The 21,391-nt window shown below is 38.0% G+C and overlaps 1 protein-coding gene across 1 annotated transcript in view; it reads left to right on the top strand.

The window, feature by feature from the left end:
- The window catches only part of LOC122796781 (macrophage mannose receptor 1-like), a 1,193,236-nt gene that overhangs the window by 663,061 nt on the left and 508,784 nt on the right, over positions 1-21,391 (top strand). The window contains exon 13 of the mRNA XM_044065508.1: positions 7,586-7,713. Coding sequence (XP_043921443.1) covers positions 7,586-7,713 — 128 coding nt within the window. The remainder of the gene's footprint in view (positions 1-7,585; positions 7,714-21,391) is intronic.

Below are 21,391 nucleotides of genomic sequence, written 5' to 3'. Positions count from 1 at the left end.
TTGGTTTGCAGTGTTGCGTGTACACAATTTTTCTAAGTGCTGTCACTTTAAATTTTTCTCATTTTGGCACCTTTTGGCTTTTTAAATGCATCCAGGAAGTTGTTTTACTGTTTCTGAAGAGGTTCATGTTGTTTTTGGAATGAAAGCACTAAAACAAGATTAAAACTATTAACTGTGACATCTGTGTGGCATTTTGTTGTTATTTGCTTGTAAGCATGCTATTTTGTGGAGTTTGCTGGTTAAAAAAAAATAACTATTACATTTCCCCCTAAATCCCTCTCCCATGAAAAAAAACCTCTCTCTTGATAATGCAACCAATGACGTCACTTATCATAGTAGATTATTAGGAGTAATTGTGGATGTTAATGTTAAATTTGACCTGCTTATACAAAACCGTATAAGAAAAACTCTAGGGATATTGTATAGAGCAATACTATAACAGAGTTGCACAATTTGCAGCAAATATTCCTTTCAGAACTCAACACTGTATAGCACTAAAAAGCCTAAACTGGTTAGAACTATCCCATCAACTAACATATACACAGCTTCTCCTTGTCTGTCACTAAACAGCATTCTACACAACTATGTATGTTCTATGTTCCTAGTTGATCATTTTGATCTAATGACCAAAAACTCCTATCTTTCCACGAGCCTATCAAATCTGCTGGGCATGTTGCTAAGGCTTAGAACTCCATATCTCTATCCATCAGGTAAATGCCCTCTCTCCCATCCTTCAAAACTATTCTGAAAGTCTTCCTAGCCAAAAGCTGGCTCTGTTCTTGCTCAACACCAGTGTAAACTATATCCCTGGACAAATTCATACCTTACATCTCCTTATTCTCCCTTATTCACTCACTTCCTTACTTCTATCAATTCATCTTCCCACCTGGATTTGTCTTTAAGTATGCTATAAGCCTGTTTTTCTCTCACTTCATATAGCAACTCCTACTTGTATTATACTAACTTACCTTTAATTTCTTTATGAATGGGCTAAAATTTCTCTAACTGTTAAATAATTTTCATATAAGTTGTATCGACTCTTAACCATTGTTTTACATTCTAACATATACCTGTAATTTCAATACAATTAAAGCCATTATTATTAAGGAGAACTGAGCCATCCTCACTGGCAATCAGCAGCTTGTAAAGGTTTTAGGAGAAAACCCTACTTTTGTATTTAAAAAGAGCAGATGTATACATATATGTGTGGAAAGGAAAATTAAGATACATCAGGATGACATAAGCACTAAAATTAGTGGGCCACCTAACTGCACTTGAGTACGTGATGGAGTGTGACTCATTTGAGTGCCCCTATGTTCAAAAGATGGCAAAATCATCAGCAGGTGGTAACTGTAAAGTTGTATATAGGGTCAAGTGTAATGACTGCCCTGCATTTTATGTAGATAAGACTATGAATAAAATGAAAAGGAGGATTTCAGATCATGCTTCTGACATCAGACGTAAATGCCAGAGGAATGCCTTATCCAAGCACTTATTAGAATATCTCAGACATTCTGGTTTTAAATTTGTCATTCTGCACTGCGTGGAAATGGATGAGTTTGAAAGAGACATCAATGGTGTTATAGAGAAAAAAGAATTATGCTGGCAGCTGAAATTAAATGCATACAGAAAACCAGGACTTAACTGCTATTGATCTATTAAGAGTGTCTTAAATTTACGTAACCTGCCACACAATCTGTAAAGGTTTTTGTAGGGAATTTTTGAGGATATATTTTTATGCACTAAAGATACCAAACATAATAAAAATAATAAAAATGATGTGTAGAATGTGTATAAATATATATCTGTATAATTATTTTAATCTCAATTCTGATTTGATTAGATTTAGTGCACTCTTGCATCACACCAGAGACATAAATGGTAAATTGAAAACACATTTTTTTCATGCCACTATTACCATAAAGTTTTGGCAGGGTGGCCATGGTGGTGCAGCAGTTAGCATTGTCATCTCACAGCAAGAGGTTCCCTGGTTCGATCCTTGGCTGGGGTGCCTTCTGTGTGGAGTCTGCATGTCCTCCCTGTGGTAGTGTGGGTTTCCTCTGGGGTGCTCCGGTTTCATCCCAAAGGCATGCTGTAGGTGGATTGGACACCCAAAATTGGCCCTAGGTGTGAGTGTGTGTGTGTGCCTTCTGTGGAAGGTTGGGTGCAGGGCTGGCAACTTGACACTGTAAAACTTCACTGCCAATCATGAGCAGACAGGTGATTTGCTGTGGCGACCCCTGACCAGGAAAAGCCAGACGAAGAAGATTACCATAAAGTTTTGGTATAATTCTCCCATTTATCATACAGGTGCACACTCATACACATACCTGCACAGTTTAATACATTACTAGTTTACTTCATCCACTGTTTCCTGTATTTTTTGTGTTTTTTTCTACGGGTTTTCATTTATAAACATTTTTGGAGGGCTGTAAACATGAAAACTGTCATGACAGGTATTTTTTTTTCTTCTCAACTGCAAAGCATTGATATTTTTCTGAGCTGTAAGTAACTTAGTTTTTATGCACACATACATATGTATGGATGCTTATTAGATGTTATTACACAGATATATATTTATAGTGTTCTAATTAGATAATGTTTATAGTTAGGTAGCTATGTATGTTTTTTCTTGTATCTATCTATTTAGTTCTTTTTTCTTATCTACCTATGTATATGATTTTAGTTCTTGTCACAGACCTGATAAAGGCTTTATTGCATTAGTTTGCCAAAAGCAATTTTAGTTAAAAGACAGTCGTTTTATGTGTATGTTGTGATCTTTCTTAATACCTGATTTTGGAATGTGGGTTGCAAATAGGTAGTGTTTTCTTTAACTAGGATTTAGTTTGATATAATCAGTAGTAGTCTGTAGAAGTGGGTACTTTCTTTTCTAAAATGCACTTTTACTGTCCTGTTTATATTCTTTGCTTGGAATAGGCTAGTTTAAAATTAAACAATACATACATTTTCTAATCCTACTTCTAAGTGTATAAAAGCTGATATGTTTAACATTGTAAAATATTTCTGTTTTTTTTTTATTACTGGGGATCACATGTCTGTGATGAATAAAGGCTTGTTGCTTTGAAACACTACTTGGGTTTCATGATTTTTGGAAGTTATTGTGACTGACCTCATCAACAAAGTTTTAATACTACTAGTTTTTCTGTTTTTTTATATTCATCAAGTAGGATCTCACACCCCACAGCTTGTTAGTAACTCTGCAGGAAATGGCAGTGCATCACAAAGACAAATAAATGCTGATATTATGGTCACGTTTATGCAGGAACAAAAGTTAGTACATGTACACCAGTATCTGCAAACCCAGATGAACACTTTCAGGATCATGGCGGAAATTCAGAAATAACAGTGTCCACAGTGACACATTTACAAAGGGGTGCCAGGTGTAAAATTTGTACAGCTACCCCAGGAAACACATAAAGCACATCAGCAGCAAATGTACCATGACATTGTTAGGGTTAAGAGCACTACCACAGCGTCAGCTGGAATGTTCAGAGTCCTCCAGGGTGTACATATGGATTTCCAGCACTACATGGAAATGGTAGAGAATAGGGATGATGCTGTGATTACACTAATGCATAGTACAGTGGCACACCAAGCATCTGTGTCCTCCTCCATTCGGACACTAGTTTGGACTTAACAGATTCAAGTAGGAGACAGTCTTGGGATACTGAATGGACATGTGGGAGCAGATCACAACAGACTACAACTGCTTCTGAAGAAAGTACTGTAATGAGTAGTGGGAAAAAGCACAAAAATTGTTATGCAGGTTACATCAGCATTCATCTACACCTAGTAGAACCTCTAGTTTGAGGTCTGGTTATGATCCCACACACTTTCAGATCAGTGTCTGCAGCATCCCCTGCCACCTCACAGCAAGAGGTTCTCCAATTCGATCCTTGGCTGGGGTGCATTCTGTGCGGAGTCTGCATGTACTCCCTGTGGTTGCGTGGGTTTCCTCCAGGTGCTCCAGTTTTCTCCCACATCCCAAAGATATGCTGTAGGTGGATTGGACACTCTAAACTGGCCCGAGGCATGAGTGCATGTGTGTGTGCGTGCCTTCTGTGGAAGGTTGGGCACCGGGCTGGCAAATCAACACCGTAAAAACTCCACTGCCAATCATGAGTGGGCAGAATGTTCCGCTGTGGCGACCCCTAACTGGGGAAAAAAACTGAAAGAAGAAGTCTGCAGCATCCCTTGCATCAAGTAGGTCATGACTTTGGACCAACCCACCATCCAGCTCTCATGACAGCCCAACTTCAAAATGCATCGGCACAATCACCTAGCCTATCTTTAAGAAATGTGTATGACACATTCAACCTTAACCTACCGTGATTCAATTGTGACATTTCTGTTACTTAAAATTTGACTTTCACACACATCACTGTTTAACGGAAATGACAAGAAGTTATTAAATAATATAAAAAAAGGAGGGGGACTTAGGACACTTGTCAGTTATATGCATTTCATTCCTATAATGGTATTGGTTAAATCCTCATGGAATCTTGGAAAGAAAACTGTATTCAATAGCATATGATTGTAGTGACAAACACTATTAATACTCTATGCATTATTATTGTTACAGCTGGCAGCTACCTACAACTTAAAAGTAGTCATACACAGGTATTCAGAGAAACACTTATAATAAAATTAAAGATGAACATGAGTATACTGCCATGGAAGGAAATACTGCTGCCACGTCATCCTTATCACTACACAAACAATGACGTTTTTGTGTTTAAGGCCAGAAATTATTTTGTATGACAAAATGAAACAATCTAATGTACAGTACCTTAACACTTTTTATAATTGTACCACTTCAGGACATTCAGTACATGCATGCTTAGGTGCACCACCTCACTAGAATGTATTATGCAAAACAGTTTGTGATTATTCCTTATACGATGCCTCATGACATCATTAAAGAGATGAGTGAGTGAGCACTCAGGCATGACTTTTTCAAGCATTAATATCAACGCATGTTTTAAAATTAAAGATTATTATTTAAAGATGAGACTGAATGTCTGATGAACAGTGATAGTAGACCATGTAGCACACAGCACAGCCCACTGATATCACCGCACGCATCAGTGTGTTTTTTACAAGAAAGAAAGAAAACTGTCTTGGCCCATAATTCTGGACTAGATACCCCCTCTTTACAAGTGCAGCCATATGCAATGCATGAGACTGCCACATGGGGTCCCTTATTACTGCTGTCATGGGCTCAACAGCATTGTCATAGTACAAATGGAACTGGGAGCTGCAGTGATAACACGGGTTCCTTCACCACCAGACTGGCTCGTGATCTTGTTATGAAGAATGCAACATGCAGTAAATATCTGGCACATAGTAGCTGGGTCATACTGAAGGGTACTTTCCCAGACTCATCTGGGCAGCTAAAATGACTCTCCAAGAGGCCAAAGAATCTCTCTACGACAATATAGGTCTGAGACAGAGCAGTGTTGTAATTTTCTTCAGCAACTCCACTTGGATTTATCACTGGTGTCATGAGCCGTGGCTCCAGTGAATATCCAGCATCACCTGAAAGAGAGAGAGAGATAGAAGGGGATGGACAAAACAATGAAAAAGTGACTTAATGTTCATTAACACATTTTTCCACAAATAACATCTTAAATAAAATAAAATAAAACATTCTGCTTACAAACTTGATGACCACTTTGCATCCTACCATGCAAGGAGAGATGGTAGAGTGAGACAGTGTGCCAGATATGAGAATGGTGTGCACTGCCAGCATACTGAGCATATATGTTGATGACGCACCCCCATGTATTACACACTGCCGGGCAGCCTTCTTATTGCAGTACCACTCCCCTCCATGAAAGAGATAGGGCATAATTGCAGCACGGGTGCAATCTAGCACACTAAGTGCCACCCCATAAAAGGCACTCATAGTCCTGGCTTGGTCCTGAGGTGAAACTGAGAAATAGATGCACTAATCCACATGTGAAAGAGTCCATCCAAGAACTGCCAAAGTATCCTCAAGGCAGAAGCTTGTGATATACCCAGCATGTCCTCAGTCTGTCTCTAAGAGGTTCCCATGGCAAGTATAAAGGACACATACCCCTCCCCCAGTACCCCTTTGAGGGCATACATACTCACTAACATTTACAACATCCCTGTTCACTCTGAACCAATCAAATATCTCATGATTGTCAAAATTTAGGTGAGTTATTCTCTGCCTATATCTCCACCTTCTTTACTGGTGAGCACTGCTGCGTACAAGCAGTTTTGGCTATTCCATGACAAGCAACTCACACTGAAAAATAGCCAGGCTAGCAGCAAGTAGCAGCATCATCATGGATTGCAAAGCAGATAGGACAGACGTGACTCTGGCTTTTATAATGACAGAGTGTAATTGTGTTTAACTTTGATTATGAATTGCAAGTAGGCAGCAGAAGCCCTCATTAACATATGCCATTTTACATATTTTCTCATTTGCATCTTGTTATGATTTCATTTGCTTGAACTTATTTGTGGTCATCAGGGATTTTCATAACAGGCCTCTATGAGTTGTACCTTTTCTGCACAAATGCACAAGCAGCAAAGAGAGCCTTTACACATTTGTGTAATGGCTATGAATACCACCCGTATTTTTAGATCGAATTAAGGAAGAAGAGGTAGATATTTTATTCCTCATTTTATTACACATTAATAGTTGTGCTAGCAAAAGGCATTTATTTATTTTTTTTATTAATTTGCAGTTTGTTAACCAGCAAAGTCCATAGGGCCAAGATGAGCTCTTTTTCAATGGAGGCCTGGGGAAAAAAGCTCCATGTATAGACATACAAGTCAAAAGTCACAGTCAGGAATCAACAAAAGTTAATATAATATTAAAAATACAAAAATGAAGTACAAAATCAACAGAAATAATACAACAAACAATGCAAAATCGAGAGGAGTTGACACAAGGTATTATAAAGTAAAAATAAAAACAGTAGAGAAGCATTTGTGTAAGTAGTGATATTAGTAGCTTCTGCACCACTTTGGGATGATAATCATTCTGATTGTATATGTGGAGATAAATACCTACACTATTGAATTAAATGAAAAAACATGTAATATATTTAAACAAATGAACTAGTAGACTATGGCTAGCAAGTCTCTTTACATATTTGTTCCACATTTTGACACCCCCCCTCTAAACTTCTTGTTTTGTGCTTTGTTGTTTTATCTAGTCAGCTTTATAAGCAACTGGCTTAATGAAGCTGATTTCATGAACAGTTAGCTTTTCAGCAGACAACTTTGTAAAAGAAACCCAAGAAATAAACATCCACAGATTAAATTATTAGCTAAAATTATAAATGGATTCAATGCTACATTTCATTTATTTGCTACTGATGAACACGTATGATAACTAATGGCATTATTTTTATTGAATAAATGACACGTTTTAAAGATTGTTTTTACTGTCATTTTTAATAAAAAAAATTACAGAAATAAATTGGAAATTTAACAATATGACTTTATAACACAATGTAACTAATCTGTTAAGTAGTCATGGCTTTTTAATGAGAAATATAATTATTGTATATTATAAACCAAACAGCATTTCTGCAATGAAAAGGAGGATCAGAAAACATGGTTCGAAGCTTTAGATTTCTGTAGGGCCATAGGAGGAGATCTGGCCAGCTTCCACAAGCCTGATGAAGTGACGGTAACAACAAGAACCATTAGGTAAGACATTCATTCCTGTGTCTATACTGTTATGTTCTGACAGTTCAGTCTTAAATTGCTACTGATAATATTTAGGTAGATGTGCATATTTCAGCAGAAAGCAGTATGAATTATAGCTATTATATAATGTAAAACAAAAAAGGTCACTTGCACTATAACCTGTTTTATAAATCATTCACTTACAAGTCGAGTCTAAACAGTAAAGACATCCCAGAATAGGATATAGCCCCCTTATGCCTTATTGTGTAGCACTATGCAATTGTATTGTAATTTGTCTTTTTTTTTTTTTTTTTTTTGAAGAGTTCTTTAACCGTCTAAGTGAATATTTCTTGAATGTGGAATGTTGGGATAGTGTCCTTGTTGTCTGATACATTGGGATTGAGGGTGTTTTGGTATGCATTGTTAAAAGAAAAGATGAACCGATTGCTGAGATGAATTTTTTTTCAAATGTTCTGGCAGACTGGTATGTTACTTTAGGTAATAGAATTATAAAACTTTTTACCAGGCCAGGTAGTATTGAGAACAGCCTCCACTGTGCTGACAATCATACCCTGAATCCCTTCATAGAATAGGTCATAGGAGACAAGGCAAATGAGCCTTATGACCACTTATGTCTTATCAGTGCGTACCCTTAAACCATGCCTCCTTTCTTAGAAGGGCTAGGCCATTCAGACAAAGGAGAATTTGTGAATACCCATCCAGTCAATCAATTCCTGTTTGAAGGAAGAGAGTATGTACCAGTGCTTAATTTACAGTCAAAGTATGTCCCAGAAATGAGGAAGGTGCAGTATATTGAATCTTATTCTCATCAGTGTTTTGTTTGCTGTTGAAGATGAAGACTGAGATCCTTGATTCTGGGATTTGTGGAACAGCATATTTCGTATAAATAAGAAAAAAAAAAAAGGTCTATGACCACTGGGTCCATAGCAGCTTATAATGCAAGGCATAGATGCACCCTTAAGAGTGTAATATATTCAGTACAGGAACAGTGCTTCCAAACTTTTTTGGTGGCTTAAGGTGCTTATGATAGTGATCTTCTTAGGATCCTTTTGGATCTTGCTAGTTGTTTGATATGTCTACTAAGGTACTTCACAAAGGAGATATTGTATTTAATAATTGGCTCCGTTATGCTGAATATAAGGAGATACTGCTGTCCTCATATATGGATGGCATTCCCCTAACAATCAGCTATGCTATGTAGAACTTTCTGAGTACTATTGCTGCATAATCATCAAAGGAAAGAAAATTATCAATCTAAGTTCCAAGATCTCTAACAACATTCTCATTTTGGATGAGGGTACTGTTTATTTTGTATGCTGCAGGGGGAGATAGTCTACCAAATGTTTGGTCAATGAGATGAGACGATATTGTGCTTCCTAAAATTTAAATCCATTTTTAGTACACCAGGAACTTACATCTGTAAATTGTTTCTGAAGGGCTTCAGAGGGAGGCTTGACAATGACTCCCAGCTGGTAATTATTTGAAATGTTGGGACTTGCTAGAGTGAGTCCTAAAACATGTAGACTGAATAGCTGCAAAATGGACTTACATACACTTAGACTCAGATGGCAGTTTCTTAAAACATTCCCTTTTCACTGTGGTATAGTGATCTCAGAGTTAGTATATATAGGTTCATAGGTTCATAGATGTGTACTAGGCTAATGGCCCTGGAGCCTTTACAAGCCTAGCCCCAAAAAAATTGCCACCTAATGTTAGTTCACAGTGCCCGTATCCAGTATTGCGACTGGAATTATCCCTGGAGTGAGCTTTCTTTTACCCGTCCACTCGTCAAGATTTCTCTTGAAGAGGGCCAGTGAGGTGCTCTGCTTGACATGAATGGGAAGCTTATCCCAGAGTATGGGCAGTCTTTGGGAGATGAACCTATCCCTCCAGCATGTTCTGTTAATTATGGTAATGAGGTTGTGATCTCTGGTTTGGGGGCTTGCCCCCCTGCAAAAAAAAATGTAAATGAGAAATGTGATGCCTGAGATTCACTCCTCTCCTGCATATTCAATGTGTTTTTTTTTCCGGAGTGTCAGCACTCAGCATTTCAAGTTTTGACATAAGAATAGGGAGCCTCCTCAGTTTACAGCCATCAGCAAACTTGTTCTTTCATTGTCTGGAGATCTCAGAAGTAAATACCAAACAAAAACGGTCTCATGGTGAGTTCTGTTGGACACCAATGGTCACCTTCATATTCTTTGATGATGCTCCAACTACCCATAGAGTGTCTGTTCTGTCCTTTAACCAATTTGTTATCCATTTTACCTCAAAGAGACATATTTGTAATGCATTAATTTTGCTAGCATTGGAGAATGATGTCAAATGCTTGGCCCAGTCAAGATACATGTTGTGGTCAACATGACTGCTGTAAACAGCTTTTAAGGAAGTAGCCCACTTTCATTAGACATGATCTACCCTTGATAAAGCCAAACTTATGTGGGTCTAGCTTGTTGACATTTGTAATGTCATAGTTTCTCAGGTCAGTTATTATATGTCCCATGACTTTCTAAATTAGATTCATCAGGCTTATTGGCCTATAATTTCTGGGGTCAGTGTTAGGTTGACCCTTGTGGAGTGGCATCATGACAGCTGTACTCCAGACCTCTAGTTTATGGAATGTCTGTGCCAGGGCTTGTTTGGCACTGTTTATTAAACCACCAAGCATGTTATCGGGTCCTATGGGAGAAGTATTTTTTTTTTGTTTTATAGAGTACCTTCAGTACCTGTTCTTTAGTGATGATGGGAGTGTCTGAGGTCTTCAAAAATAAGTGGCTTTGGGTAGTCATTTATGAGGTTAAATGTACACTGACTTTGTTTGATAATATATAGACAATGTCTACTTGGTCAGAGTAAATTGTGCTATTATAATACGTTCAGACCAATGTTTGTTGTTATTTCTTTGTTTCCTAATATAGAAAACAAACGATTTGTAATTGTCCTTATGGATCGGATGCTATCTTAAGTCCACAGATTGCTTTAATAGCCTTATAATATTTTTTCAATTTTTTTTTTTTAATCTTCTGACATTATTCTTGATTTTAGTATCTTTTGTTCTGCTGTAAACTTTGTGGATTTTGTTTTCTTTTATTGTGGTTTATTTATACTATCAATATAGGTGGACAGAAGGGTAGTTTTATTTTTTAAATTTCCCATTAAATTTAGGTTTGGTTTGGACTGCCAGTTCTAAAGTAGACATACATTTTCTTTTTAAAGCTACCTGCTGTGGCAACTTCTGAGGTGATGCTGCTATAAGTGAAGTTTAAAACTTTGTCATACCATTTTTATGAGATCAGTATATTTGAAATCTTTGAATTCTGAGATATTGGTGTAAGCAGGTTTAGAGATTTTGAAGGTGAAAGCCACTAGTTTATTACCTATATTAACTGAGGAAGAGGTTAAATGGAGATTAGAACAAGTAGAAACAATATTTCTAAGGAACAGTATTAAGGACAATAATATTACGTCCTCTAGGGGTGTGTTCAGTGTAACATGCCCTCATTATGACATAGGGAAAGGGGAATTACCAGCCTAGGTTATGGGTGCTACTCCATCATATATATTGCACGTAACCTGTCTTGCTATGCTAAGAATTAGTAATGTGGTTCCCAAGGATTCTGTGTTAATAGATCACATAATTTCTCCATGGTACAGTCTGACAAATTCCAAGCACACTGCAAAGTTCGTTGTGTACTCTGAACCTGTCTGATGACACAACACACACCTCTGATGGCTGCTTGACAGTGCAGTGACACCTGCAGGTCATCCCTAGTATTGCAGGCATAACAACATTTCCCTTGTAACTCTTATGGTTGAGGTGCAGGTGAAGCTTTCAGCAAAGCTGTGTAAAACCCCACAGTATAACATAGCAAATGTTAATGAGGGTAAAGCATATATATTTATCCCAAAGTTCTGGGAAGCAAGAATTACAAAGGATTAGAAGTGAACACACAGCTGATGCTGCCCATGAAGACTTCTACAAGCCTCCTTTTGCACATTATACAAGAAGTAATTATGGACGCCCTCATTTAGATTCACGTATGTTTATGCAAAACCTCAAAAGCTCAGGGTCGGATGTCATACAGAGTGTAAACTATTTTGAAATCTGATTTAGTTATACCCAGTAGTTTAAGAAATGAAGAAACTGATATATCATATGTGGCATATGTTCCCTACTTTTACATATACACATCCTGTGCTTAATATGTAGCCATCTGTTCCATGTGTTTGATAAAGGAATCTGCAGTAATCACATGGGACTTTACATCTACAGAATTAGTGCTAAGTCTTCATGGCTCAGTCAGGACTCACCTCTAATTTCAGGAGCAAGAAGGTTTGTTACATGCAAATCTACTGTTGCTTGGGAGAGAGATGACAGACAAGATGAGAGTTTTGACTTTACTACCAGTAGTTCCTCCTACTTCACACACACACACACACACACACATATATATATATATATATATATATATATATATATATATATATATATATATATATATATATATATATATATATATATATATATAAATAAAAATGTAAATGTTCATTTGTTCAAAATCTTAAATCTCCAAAAGTTCTTCACCGATTGCTTTGAAATTTTCATACAATTTTGCATTTGAATACGCGCGTGTTTTTATATACCTACTATTATATAGATGTCACACGTTGCATTCGAATATGCGCGTGTTTGTATATACCTGCTATGGATTCTATATATTTGTATAAAAATATGCAATTTTATATGTTTTTGTTATAACTTTCTTTGTTCTTTTTCAGTGCAATCGATCTGCTTTAGTTCATCCAAATAATGCCTCGCAGAAGATCAAACTTAGGTCGTCGTACTCGCGGAGCGGAAGCAGTGCGACAAGTAATTGCAAATCAAACTGAGGAAGAACGGACATCAGCAAACAAACGAAAAAGACAAAGAATAGCTCAAATACGTGCTGAGGAAGCAGCAGAGCGACGTGCAGCCAGACTTGAGGATGCACGGTTGCGAGCACGGCGATCGCGTTCTGCAGCTTCAGATCTGCTTCGTTCTCAACAGAATGAACGTGACAGGCTGAGAGTGGCTGAAAGACGTCAATGAGAAACAGCAGATCAGCGTCAAACATGACTCCGTGCTCAGCAATCATGCGATTACATTCACCTTGCATTCCGGTACAACCCAGCTGATGATTACAGTTTGAGCCGGCATGTTCTCATCGGCACAATGACTGAAGTGTGCCCTTATTGCAAGGCTCTGAAATTTAATGGAGAAACGAAAGGAATGTGTTGCACTGCCAGAAAAATTAAACTGCCTCAACTTGGAGAACCACCAGAGTCATTAAAAACTTTGCTTTCTGGATATACCGCCGAATCAAAGCATTTCCTATCTAACATCAGGAAATACAACTCATGCTTCCAAATGACGTAGTTCGGTGCAGAAATCATAACAGCTCAATTCATGCCAACTTTCAAAGTGAAAGGGCAAATTTATCATAAAAACGTCTCTCTGCTTCCATTCCCAGATGGTCAACATAAACTCCTACAAATGTATTTCATCGGTGATGGCAATGATGAATTGAATGCATGCTGTGGAATTTCTACCAGCATACAAAGGTCCATCATTTCACAACTGCAAGAGCTTCTTCACGAAAAAAACAATTTAGTGCGTTTGTTCAAAACAGCAATTGAAATGATGCCATCTGATACACAGGATTGTTATTCATGCTGACAAAATGCCTGCTGGAGAACATGTGCAAAGATTCAATGCTCCAAATATAGACGAAGTGGCGATTGTTATTGTCGGAGATCAATTCCAATCCAGAGATATTGTTCTTCATCGGAGAAACGATCAATTGACAACAGTTCCAGAAACTCATCGATGCTACGATGCCCTGTAATATCCAATCATTTTTTGGGATGGTGCCAATGGAAATCACTTCAACGTTAAGATGATAAATCCAGTCAGTCGCAAAGAAACAAATATGAAATGCAGCGCAATGAACTATTATTCATACCGATTAATGATTCGAAAGAATGAAGACAATCACATTTTGAAATGCCTTCAATTGTTTCACCAATACATCGTAGGTATGTATGCAAAAATCAAAACAGAACGTTTGATATTCATCCGTTTGAATCAGACCAAGCTTTGCTCTGAAGAATACGTTCATTTGCGAGATGCAGTTGTAAATGACGGTAATACAACTAATGTTGGGAGACTAACGATTTTGCCATCTTCATATACAGGCAGTCCACGTCATATGCATGAGTACGTTCAAGATGCAATTGCGCATGTTTGTCACTACAAGCATCCAGAACTATTCATTACATTCACATGCAATCCAGCTTGGGACGATATATAACAGCTCTTACTTCCTGGGTAATCACTGGTGGATAGGCATGATATCACAGCACGTGTTTTCAGACAGAAGCTGAAATCGCTGATGGATTTCATGGTAAAACATGAAGTGTTTGGCTCTGTGCGCTGCTGGATGTAGTCAGTGGAATGGCAAAAGAGAGGACTGCCACACGCACATATACTAATCTCTCTCTATAACAAAATCACTTCAAACGAAATTGATGATGTAATATGCGCTGAAATACCTGATGCCAACGTCGATAAGGATTTACATGAAGTTGTGGCAAAAAATATGATACATGGACCTTGCGGTACACTGAATCCAAATTCACCATGCATGATAGATGGAAAATGCTCTAAGCGATATCCTCAAGCATTACTATCCAACACAGTTACAGGAAACGATAGATATCCTTTATACAGAAGAAGATCAGCAGAAGATGGTGGTAAATTAGCAACCATACAAATGCGAAACCGTGACATCGAAGTAGATAACCGGTGGGTTGTTCCATATTCGCCTTTGCTATCAAAAACATACAAAGCACGCAAAAACGTGGAATACTGTAACCCCATTAAATCGATCAAATACATTTGTAAGTACGTGAATAAAGGCAGCGACATGGCAGTTTTTGGTGTGCAACCAGAAAGAAATGATAGAAATGCGGTCATACATATTGATGAAATCGCACAGTATCAGGCTGGAAGATACATAAGCAGCAATGAAGCTGTATGGCGAATTCTTTCATTTCCCATACATGAACGAAGCCCTGCTGTTGTTCACTTAGCAGTACATCTAGAAAATGGACAACACATTTATTTCACAGCTGCAAATGTGCAACAAATAGCCCTGAATCCACCGGCTACAAAGTTAACTGCTTTCTTCACGTTATGTCAAAATGACGCGTTTGCGAAAACACTGCTGTATTCGGAAGTGCCTACGTATTACACATGGAATGCGAGTAGAAAATCATTTGAATGACGCAAACGAAGAGAAGGACAACCTGGGATATTTAAAGAAACTATGATAAGCAGACTGTACGCCGTGCATCACAATCAAGATGAATACTTCTTTCTTCGCATGTTGTTGGTAAATATGCCCGGTTCAATGTCTTTCCAGCAACTGAGAATTGTCAACGACGTTACACATTCCACTTTCCACAGTGCATGTCAAGCTCTGAATTTATTGGAGAATGACCGACATTGAGATGTATGCATTAATGACACGTGCAATACATCACAAATCAAATTCGTGCATTGTTTGCAATAATTTTGACCGCCTGCTCTCCTTCGTCTCCAACAGAGTTATGGGAGAAATATAAATCACACATGGCTGAAGATATTTTCCGTCGAATAAGCAAGGGAAATTCAAATAAGAACATGGATTTCACAGCAGAAATCTACAACAAAGCATTGATAATGATTGAAGATTTGTGCTTAGAAATCGTGAGCAAAGTTCTCAGTCAATTGGGAATGCCATCACCGAATTGATCTGCTGCTGCTTCATTCAATGTAGAATTGCGTTGTGAACAAAATTACAACACGGGTGATCTTTTGTCGTATGTGCAATCAAATATTCCTAAGCTAACGCTTGAGCAAAAAGGCATTTACGATCCAATAATGCAAACTGTCAATAACGGGGTTGGAGAAATCTTCATCTTAGATGCGCCAGGAGGAACTGGTAAAACGTTACTAATTACATTGATTCTGGCAGCAATTCGATCCAAAAATGGCATAGCCTTAGCTCTTGTGTCGTCCTGAATAGCTGCAGCATTGCTACCAGGTGGAAGAACTGCTCATTCCACTTTGAAATTGCCATTGAACATGCAATTCATTGAAACTCCCACGTGCAACATTTCCAAGGCATCCGGCATGGGAAAAGTATTGCAGAAATGCAAACGAATTATTTGGGATGAATGCACAATGGCGCACAAAAAATCGCTCGAGGCTCTTGATCGATCATTGCAAGATTTGCGTGGAAACAGACCATTTGGGAACGCATTAATATTGCTTGCAGGGGATTTCAGCAAACATTACCTGTACTTCCTTGATCAACACCAGCGGACAAAATAAATGCTTGCCTGAAATACTCTATGTTGTGGTGACATGTAAAGACATTAAAATTAACTACAAATATGCATGTCCAGCTGCAAAATGATCGATCAGCTGAGATATTCTCACATCAATTGCTAGAAATTGGGAACAGAAAGGTGCCAGTTGATCTGACCTCAGGACGAATTTCATTGCCTCCTAACTTCTGCAATTTAGTGACGTCAAAAAAAGAATTGGTTGAAAAAGTATTTCCCAATATTCAAACCAATTATAAGAATCATGATTGGCTGACTGAACGAGCTATTGTTGCGGCCAAGAACAAAGACGTCTACGAACTTAACAATATTATTCAGTCTAACATTCAAAGCGAGGCAGTCACATACAAGTCCGTTGACACTGTTGTTGAAGCAGATGAAGCAGTTAATTATCCAAAAGAATTTTTTAATTCACTCAATCTGCCAGGGATGCCACCGCACGTACTGAAATTGAAAATTGGTGTGCCAATTATTATGTTGCAAAATATCAACCAGCCAAAGCTTTGCAACGGCATGCGGCTTGCAATAAAAAAAATAATGAGCAACATCATAGAAGCAACAATCTTGACAGGACCTTTCAAAGGTGAAGATGTCCTCATTCCTCGCATTCCTATGATTACAACGGATATGCCATTTCAATTTAAGAGATTGCAATTCCCAATTCGATTGGAGTTTGCAATCACCATCAACAAAGCTCAGGGCCAATCTTTAGAATTGTGCGGTTTAGATTAACACACAGATTGCTTCTCACATGAACAATTATATGTTACGTGTTCTAGAGTCAGCAAACCAATCTCTATATCTGCACAGACAATGGAACAACAAAAAATATTATATACCCACAAGCATTGTGAAATTAAACATATTAGAAACGTGCACTTTCTCTTTTCTTTCTTTTCCATTTAACCAGACTGAGCCACAGCAACGCGTGGCCAGGTACAGCTAGTATATATAAAATGTTCATACACCAAGCAAGCATACCTGCATGTCTGATTGTATACATATATACTTACACATATGCATTAACATGTAAACATATGCACACACACATGCAGACACCTGCATGCTTGCTTGTAGACATATATACATACACACATGAATGCACATGCAGACATATGCACATACACACAACCCCATGTACACGTATATACATACACAGTCAAACACTAAACAAGCACACACTCACATGCACACGCACACACACACACACACACACACACACACACACACACGCACACACACACACACACACACACACACACACACACACACACACACACACACACACACACACACACACACACACACACACACACACACACACACCCACACACACACACACACACACACACACACACACACACACACAGTTGAATACTAGGCTAACTCCTCTGAAGGGCCATTTTCAGCTTAATCCAAGGTCAAAACCAAACCCTATACCTTGTGTCTTTGAGGTGAGGACCTTAACCATTATGCCAAACCCTCCCTCAAGTACATACATGCACACACAAACACATACCTGCATGTGCACATACACACTCACACTGAATAAGCACACACACACACACACACACACACACACACACACACACACACACACACACACACATATGCATGCACACAGGAACACACCTAAATACACACACACATACATACACAAAAACATTAACACACACAAACACATAACTGCATGTACATATAGACACTCACACTGAACAAACACACACATTCACACACACTTGCATGTGCACATATATCAGTACACACACACACACTCTCACATATCTGCATGTGCACATATATACATACATACACTCACTCACAACAAAAACACACACAGACACACACTCTCACATGTCTGTATGTATATATATATATATATATATATATATATATATATATATATATATATATATCTATATAAATAAAAATGTAAAGCTTCATTTGTTCAAAATCTTAAATCTCCTAAAGTTCCTCACCGATTGCTTTGAAATTTTCACACAATGTTGTATTCGAATACAAGTGTGTTTTTATATGCCTACTATGGATTCTATATATTTGTATACAAATATGCAATTTTATATGTTTCTGTTATAACTTTCTTTCTTCTTTTTTGGTGCAATCGATCTGCTTTAGTTCATCCAAATAATACCTCGCAGATGATCAAACTTAGGTCGTCGTGCTCGCAGAGCGGAAGCAGTGCGACGAGTAATTGTAAATCAAACTGAGGAAGAACGGGCATCAGTGAACGAGCAAAACAGACAAAGAATGGCTCAAATATGTGCCGAGGAAGCAGCAAAGCAACGTGCAGCCAGACATGAGGATGCATGGTTGCGAGCACGGCGATCGCATTCTGCAGCTTCAGATCTGCTCTGTCCTCCTCTATCGAAACCAGCGGGTGAAATAAATGCTTGCCTGAAATACTCTACTTTGTGGTGACAAGTAAAGATGTTAAAATTAACTACAAATATGCATGTCCAGCTGCAAAACGACCGATCAGCTGAGATATTCTCACATCAATTGCTGGAAATTGAGAACGGAAAGGTGCCGGTTGATCTGACCTGAGGACAAATTTCATTGCCTCATAACTTCTGCAATTTAGTGACATCAAAAGAAGAATTGGTTGAAAAAGTATTTCCCAATATTCATATCAATTATAAGAATCACGATTAGCTGACTGAATGAGCTATTCTTGCGGCCAAGAACAAAGACGTCTACAAACTTAACAATATTATTCGGTCTAACATTCAAAGCGAGGCAGTCACATACAAGTCCATCGACACTGTTGTGGAAGCAGATGAAGCGGTTAATTATCCAACAGAATTTTTGAATTCACTCAATCTGCCAGGGATGCCACCGCACGTACTGCAATTGAAAATTGGCGTGCCAGTTATCATGTTGTGAAATATCAACCAGCCAAAGCTTTGCAAAGGCATGCGGCTTGCAGTAAAAAAATTAATGAGCAACGTCATAGAAGCAACAGTCTTGACAGGACCTTTCAAAGGTGAAGATGTCCTCATTCTTTGCATTCCTATGATTCCAACGGATATGCCATTTCAATTTAAGAGATTGCAATTCCCAATTCGATTGGCGTTTGCAATCACCATCAACAAAGCTCAGAGTCAATCTTTAGAATTGTGCGGTTTAGATCTACACATGGATTGCTTCTCACATGGACAATTATATGTTGCGTGTTCTAGAGTCGGCAAACCAAACAATCTCTATATCTGCACAGACAATGGAACAACAAAAAATATTGTATACCCACAAGCATTGTGAAATTAAACATATTAGAAATGTGCGCTTTCTCTTTTCTTTCTTTTCCATTTAACCAGACTGAGCCACAGCAACACCTGGCCGGGTACAGCTAGTTTATATATATATATATATATATATATATATATAAATATATATAAATATATATATATATATATATATATATATATATATATATATATATATATATATATATATATATATATATATTTATTTATACACATACACATTCACACACTAAAAAAGCACATGCACACACATGTCTGCATGTACACATATAAACAGGTGCCCATACACACACACACACACACACACACACACACACACACACACACACACACACACACACACACACACACACACACGCACACACACACACACACACACACACACACACACACACACACACATATACACCTACATGTATACTTATATATAAACTAGCTACACCCGGCCACGCGTTGCTGTGGCTCGGTCTGGTTAAATCGAAAAGAAAGAAAAGAAAAAGTGCACGTTTCTAATATGTTTAATTTCACAATGCTTGTGGGTATATAATATTTTTTGTTGTTCCATTGTCTGTGCAGATATAGAGATTGGTTTGCCGACTCTAGAACACGCAACATATAATTGTCCATGTGAGAAGCAACCCGTGTGTAGATCTAAACCGGACAATTCTAAAGACTGGCCCTGAGCTTTGTTGATGGTGATTGCAAATGCCAATCGAATTGGGAATTGCAATCTCTTAAATTGAAATGGCATATCAGTTGGAATCATAGGAATGCAAGGAATGAGGACATCTTTACCTTTGAAAGGTCCTATCAAGATTGTTGCTTCTATGACATTGCACATTAATTTTTTTACTGCAAGCTGCGTGCTGTTGCAAAGCTTTGGCTGGTTGATATTTCGAAACATGATAAATGGCACGCCGATTTTCAATTGCAATACCTGCGGTGGCATCACTGGCATATTGAGTGAATTCAAAAATTCTGTTGGATAATTAACCACTTCATCTGCTGCAACAACAGTGTCGATGGACTTGTATGTGACTGCCTCACTTTGAATGTTAGACTGAATAATATTGTTAAGTTCGTAGACGTCTTTGTTCTTGGCTGCAAGAATAGCTCGTTCAGTCAGCCAGTCATGATTCTTATAATTGGTTTGAATATTGGGAAATACTTTTTCAACCAATTCTTCTTTTTACATCACTAAATTGCAGAAGTTATGAGGCAATGAAATTCATCCTGAGGTCAAATCTACCGCCACCTTTCCGTTCCCAATTTCCAGCAATTGATGTGAGAATATCTCAGCTGATCGATCATTTTGCAACTGGACTAGCAAATTTGTAGTTAATTTTAACGTCTTTATGTGTCGCCACAAAGTAGAGTATTTCAGGCAAGCATTTATTTCGTCCGCTGGTGTCGATCGAGGAAGTACAGGTAATGTTTGCCTGAAATCTCCTGCAAGCAATATTAATGTGTTCCCAAATGGTCTGATGTTTCCACGCAAATCTTGCAATGATTGATCAAGAGCCTCGAGTGATTTTTTGTGCGCCATTGTGCATTCATCCCAAACAATAAGTTTGCATTTCTGCAATACTTTTCCCATGCCGGATGCTTTGGAAATGTTGGACGTGGGAGTTTCAATGAATTGCATGCAGGAAACGATGGATATCCCTTATACAGAGAAGATCAGCAGAAGATGGTGGTAAATTAGCAACCATACAAATGCGAAACCGTGACATCGAAGTAGATAACCGGTGGGTTGTTCCATTCTCGCCTTTGCTGTCAAAAACATACAAAGCGCACATAAACGTGGAATACTGTAACCCCGTTAAATCAATCAAATACATTTGTAAGTACATGAATAAAAGCAGTGACATGGCAGTTTTTGGTGTGCAACCAGAAAGAAATGATAGGAATGTGGTCATACATATCCATGAAATCGCACAGTATCAGGCTGGAAGATACATAAG

The sequence above is a fragment of the Protopterus annectens genome, chromosome 3.part0 (genome assembly GCF_019279795.1).
Source record: "Protopterus annectens isolate FY-2018-M chromosome 3.part0, PAN1.0, whole genome shotgun sequence".
Lineage (NCBI taxonomy): Eukaryota > Metazoa > Chordata > Ceratodontiformes > Protopteridae > Protopterus > Protopterus annectens.
Note: the sequence above shows the minus strand (reverse complement) of the source record. Positions and strands in the feature narration are given on the sequence as shown.